At 46.6% G+C, this 5,000-nt stretch overlaps 1 protein-coding gene across 1 annotated transcript in view; it reads right to left on the minus strand.

Annotated features, from left to right (window-relative positions):
* NOL6 (nucleolar protein 6) overlaps window positions 1-5,000 on the minus strand; it is a 79,332-nt gene that overhangs the window by 8,961 nt on the left and 65,371 nt on the right. Inside the window, exons 22-23 of the mRNA XM_032213915.1 lie at window positions 3,769-3,893; window positions 2,051-2,140 (exon numbers count right to left, since the gene is read on the minus strand). Of these exons, the coding sequence (XP_032069806.1) occupies window positions 2,051-2,140; window positions 3,769-3,893 (215 nt within the window). The remainder of the gene's footprint in view (window positions 1-2,050; window positions 2,141-3,768; window positions 3,894-5,000) is intronic.

Here is a 5,000-nt window from a genome sequence, read left to right on the forward strand (position 1 = left end):
CCTCCCTCCCTCTCTCTCTCTCTCTCTCTCTCTCTCTCTCTCTGTCTGTCTCTCTCTCTGAGCTGTTATTAACCGCAAGAATCTTTATGGCAACAACTGGAATAAACTTACGGTACAATAGGAAAGGAAAAAACAGCAGCTTCTGAGATATAATTAAGCCATGAAAAACAGCCACATTAACCGAGATGGCAAGCAGAGATTATGGTTCATATCCCTGGCCTGTTTGCGTGGCAAGGAGGCACAGCCTGGGTTTCAAGAAGTGAAGCTACAGAGAGCATCAATCACGGCTTACTATTTTAAGATGTCAGCGGAAATAAATAAACATTGTCATCACTGTAATCTGATTTTAATTAGCTTCGAATTAAATCAAATCAAAGCTGGTTTGCCATTGCTGTGTGTTTGCTGTTTTGTGTCCCATCCCTTCTGTTTGGGGAACATTTGCACACACACACACACACACACATACACACCAACAACAGATGTCACTCCGACCAAAGATGGTCCCCATGGTGAAGAAATACATTTCTCCCAAACATGTAAAACACTGCTTTTCTCACCAATGAACTGCATTTTATTTGATAGGGCTTCATCAGACAACCTGTCCAACACCTTTTGAATCTTGAATCGATCGGAAGGATTTCCCCTGGGTCCAGGACAATTTGCCCAGGGCCAACGTGTGTGGACAACTTGACACAGCCAGCTGGTCGCGGGATTACAAGAATTACGCTAATCTCAAAGAGATTATGTATATTAGGCTTGACGAAGGGTGTTAGATTTTAAAGTAATATGATTGCACATGTATACTGTCTTCTCTTATTTTTTCTTTAAAACTAAGATATGTTAAGTATATTGATATGGAAGCATAAATACCATCAACATAGAATGGAGTTTGCTCAGAAGCTGTAATACACCAAGTGAATGAGAGGAAGAGTGGGAAGCAGAGGAGAGAAGAAAGGTGGGAAGAGAGGGATAGGAGAGAGGGGAAGATGAGGAGAATAAGGAGGAGTGGAATGAAGAGAGAGGAGAAGGAGAAAGGAAGGGGAAGTAGAGTAGGAAAGGATGATGGAGGGAAGCAAGGAGGTAGGAGAGAGGTAGAAGAAAAAGGTGTATGGAGAGCAGAAGAGCTAATAATGGTTTTTTATCTTTCTGGGCGTTGATGGCAAAAGGAACTGATGTAATTACTACTTAATACAATATATTGGCTATGTAATAGTATACATGTGATTATATGTTATGAAAATGGAAAGTAAAAAAAGTATTTTGGCACACACACACAAAAAAAAGAATGGATGCCAAAGGAGGGACAGAATGAAAAATGAATAATCCAAATTTTAAAAATGACGTTTTGTTTATTTTAAATAATTAAATTGAATTCTTCAATTGTTCTGCGGTGAAATGACCAAAGGGAGTTGGCCTTGGGGAGCTGACCATGGGAATTGACTGTAGTGAGTTGACCATGGGGAGTTGACCATGGGGCATTGACTGTGGTGAATTGACCATGGGAACTGTGGGAAGTTGACCATGGTGAGTTGCCCTTGATGAGCTGGTCTTGGGGAGTTGACCATGGGGAGTTGACTGTAGTGAGTTAACCATGGGGAGTTAACCATGGGGATTTGGCCTTGATAAGTTGGACTTAGGAAGTTGACTATGGGGAGTTGACTGTGGAGAGTTGACTGTAGTGAGTTGACCATGGTGAGTTGGCCTTGATGAGCTGGTCTTGGGGAGTTGACCATGGTGAGTTGACTGTAGTGAGTTGACTATGGGGAGTTGACCATGGAGATTTGGCCTTGATAAGTTGGTCTTGGGGAGTTGACCATGGTGAGTTGGCCTTGATGAGCTGGTCTTAGGGAGTTGACCATGGTGAGTTGACAGTGGTGAGTTGGTCATGGTGGGTTGATCATGGGGCGCTGACTCTGGGGAGTTGGCTGTGGCGAGTTGCCCCATTGCGATTTCCCCCAGCTTGAGGGGAGAATTCAAAGTGGGATACGACCATCCTGGGATGGTCCATCTCTAGTGAAAAGGGCCTCTTGTCATCTCTTGAAGAACTCACCTTCACATCCTGGTTTCCCAGAGGGTCCATCAGCTGCTTCTCCAACACCTGAAGGGCCTCTTGGGCCAGAACAAGGAGGCGCTGAAGGATCTGGAGAAAGAAGGGAAGCGGGAGAGCTTTTAAAGGAGAGACCAACCACGCAGGACGAGTAAAACTGAAAACAGGGACTTACGGCTGATTTTCACACTTACGACCATTGCAGCATCCTTATGATCACAGTTGTCAAATGGTCGTAAATCCCTTTTTTCAGAACAGAGTCCTCGACTTACAACAGTTCATATAGTGACAACACCGCTGAAAAAAGTGACTTGGGACCATTTTTCAAAGTTATGACCTTTCTGGTGATGGAAGTTTCAGATCACTGTCGTAACCCGAGGACTTTATCTTATCTCTCAGTTCTGGGCACTGGATGGAGAGCTTGGGTGCCGACGGAAGAGAATATCTGTAACTCAGAGTTGAACTGTGGGGTCCTTGATGCTCTCTGAGCTTGGAGGTTTTCTTGCAGACGTTTCACAACCCAACCAGGTAACAGCATCAGTGCTAGAAGGGAGTGAGGTCTGCTGTTTTTAGCTGATTACCAACTCAATAAATAACAGCCTAATTAAAGAACTGCCAAGAAGTTCTCCACCAACACCGACAGGGCAAGCCACTGCTACATAAACCTAGAGCAAACCCCTATCTCCTTCTAGCCCTGATGATGTTACGTAGTTTGGTAATGAAACATCTGCAAGAAAACCACCAAGGTCAGAGAGCATCAGAATCCATGGTCCTCTTCCTCCCCTTCTTCTCTTCCACTCCACAATCTTCACTCCCTTCTAGCACTGAGGATGTTACCTAGTTGGGTCATGAAAAGTCTGCAAGAAAACCACCAAGGTCAGAGAGCATCAGAATCCATGGTCCTCTTCCTCCTCCTCCTCTCCATAAATCCCACACGCACTAGCACTGACGATGTGACCTAGTTGGGTCACGAAATGTCTGCAAGAAAGCGAACAAGCTCAGGGAGTACCTAGCAATCTTCCTCCCCCCCAATTCTTTCCTCCTCTTTTCCACAAATGCCACTCCCTTCTAGGACTGATGATGCTACCTAGCTGGGCCATGAAATGTCTACAAGAAAACCACCAAACTCAGGGAGTACCAAGAACCTAACAGTCCTCCTCCTCCTCCTCCTCTTCACCACAAACTCAACTCCCTTCTAGCACTGATGACGTTGCCTACTTGGGTCATGAAATGTTTGCACGAAAACTATCAAGTTCAGAGAGCACGAAATCCTGATGCACAGTTTCCTCCTCCTCCTCCCTTCAAGGACTGATGACGCTACCTAGTTGGGCGATGAAATGTCTGCCAGAAAGTGAACAAGCTCAGAGAGCACCGTGGACTGCATAGTTCTCTCCTCCTCCTCCTCCTCCTCCACCTCCTCCTCCTCCTCTTCATAAATCTCACTCCCTTCTTGCACTGATGATGTGGCCTAGTTGGGTCGTGAAACGTCGGCAAGAAGACCACCTGAAAACAAGCTGAGTGGGCAATGAGAGATTTCACCAGTTCTCTTGCAACCAAGTGAGGAGAAGAAATGGGCCCAGCTGGCCACACGAAGGACAGGCCTTCAAACTGGACCTTTCATTCATCCGTGCTAACAGAAGCGTCCAAGAGCTGATCTGACTCTGTAATGAGGAGTAGAGGAGGAGAACCTGCCCAGCTAAGGTGGCCACAGCTCGACATACCTGAGGTGACGGCTTCTCTCTGGTCCACATGGAGTGTTTCTGGTCTTTTGGCGTAGCAATGAACATGGCCGGGAGACGCGGCCGGGCTTCCACGAAGTGGCTTCTGATGGCTACATAATCTGCCTCTGGATGGGGGGAAAAACCCCAAAATGTCACCATGTCAGAAGACATTTGCCCATTCCTGAAATGCTTTTTGCACGTAAACATTTATTTGCAATCATACGCAAAATTCAAAGGGAGAGAGAGAGAGAAGCATTTTGGTCAAGTGGTTAAGGAATCAAGCTAGAAATCGGGAAATGGTGAGAGTTCTAGTCCTCACCATCTTTTAGGCACAAAAAGATGGCTGAGTGACTTTGCACCCATCACTAGGAGACGGTGAATTACGATCCCCCCTTAGGCACAAAAGACGGCTGGGTGACTTTGCGCCAAGCACCAGGAGACAGTGAGTTCTAGTCCCATTTTAGGCATGAAAGCCCGCTGGATGACTTTGGGCCAATCATTAGGAGACAGTGAGTTCTAGTCCCATTTTAGGCATGAAAGCCCGCTGGATGACTTTGGGCCAATCATTAGGAGACAGTGAGTTCTAGTCCCACCTTATGCATGAAAGCACTGGATGACTTTTCACCAAGCACCAGGAAACGGTGAGTTCTAGTCCCACCCTAGATATGAAAGCCGGCGGAGTGACTTTGCACCAAGCACCAGGAGACAGTGAGTTCTAGTCCCACCTTAGGCACAAAAGACAGCTGGCTGACTTTGGGCCAATCACTAGGAGACAGTGAGTTTTAGTCCCGCCTTATGCACGAAAGTCAGCTGGGTGACTGGGCCAATCACCAAGAGACGGGGAGTTCTAGTCCCGCCTTAGGCACGAAAGTCAGCTGGGTGACTGGGTCAATCACCAAGAGACGGGGAGTTCTAGTCCCGCCTTAGGCACGAAAGTCAGCTGGGTGACTGGGCCAATCACCAAGAGATGGGGAGATCTAGTCCCACCTTAGGCACGAAAGTCAGCTGGGTGACTGGGCCAATCACCAAGAGACGGGGAGTTCTAGTCCCGCCTTAGGCACGAAAGTCTTGATGGATGACTTTGGGGTAATCAGCATAAATTTTCACTGCTGCCTTGCCTGTTCTTTGTCTGTTACAATATACTGCACTAATTAAAACAAGAGAATGAGAAGGCGAATGTGTTGGGAGGGGAAAAACCCCCTGCAAAGCACGGAAAGAGAACAGGTTTTTCT

This window comes from Thamnophis elegans, chromosome 3 (genome assembly GCF_009769535.1).
Source record: "Thamnophis elegans isolate rThaEle1 chromosome 3, rThaEle1.pri, whole genome shotgun sequence".
NCBI classification, from domain to species: Eukaryota; Metazoa; Chordata; class Lepidosauria; order Squamata; family Colubridae; genus Thamnophis; species Thamnophis elegans.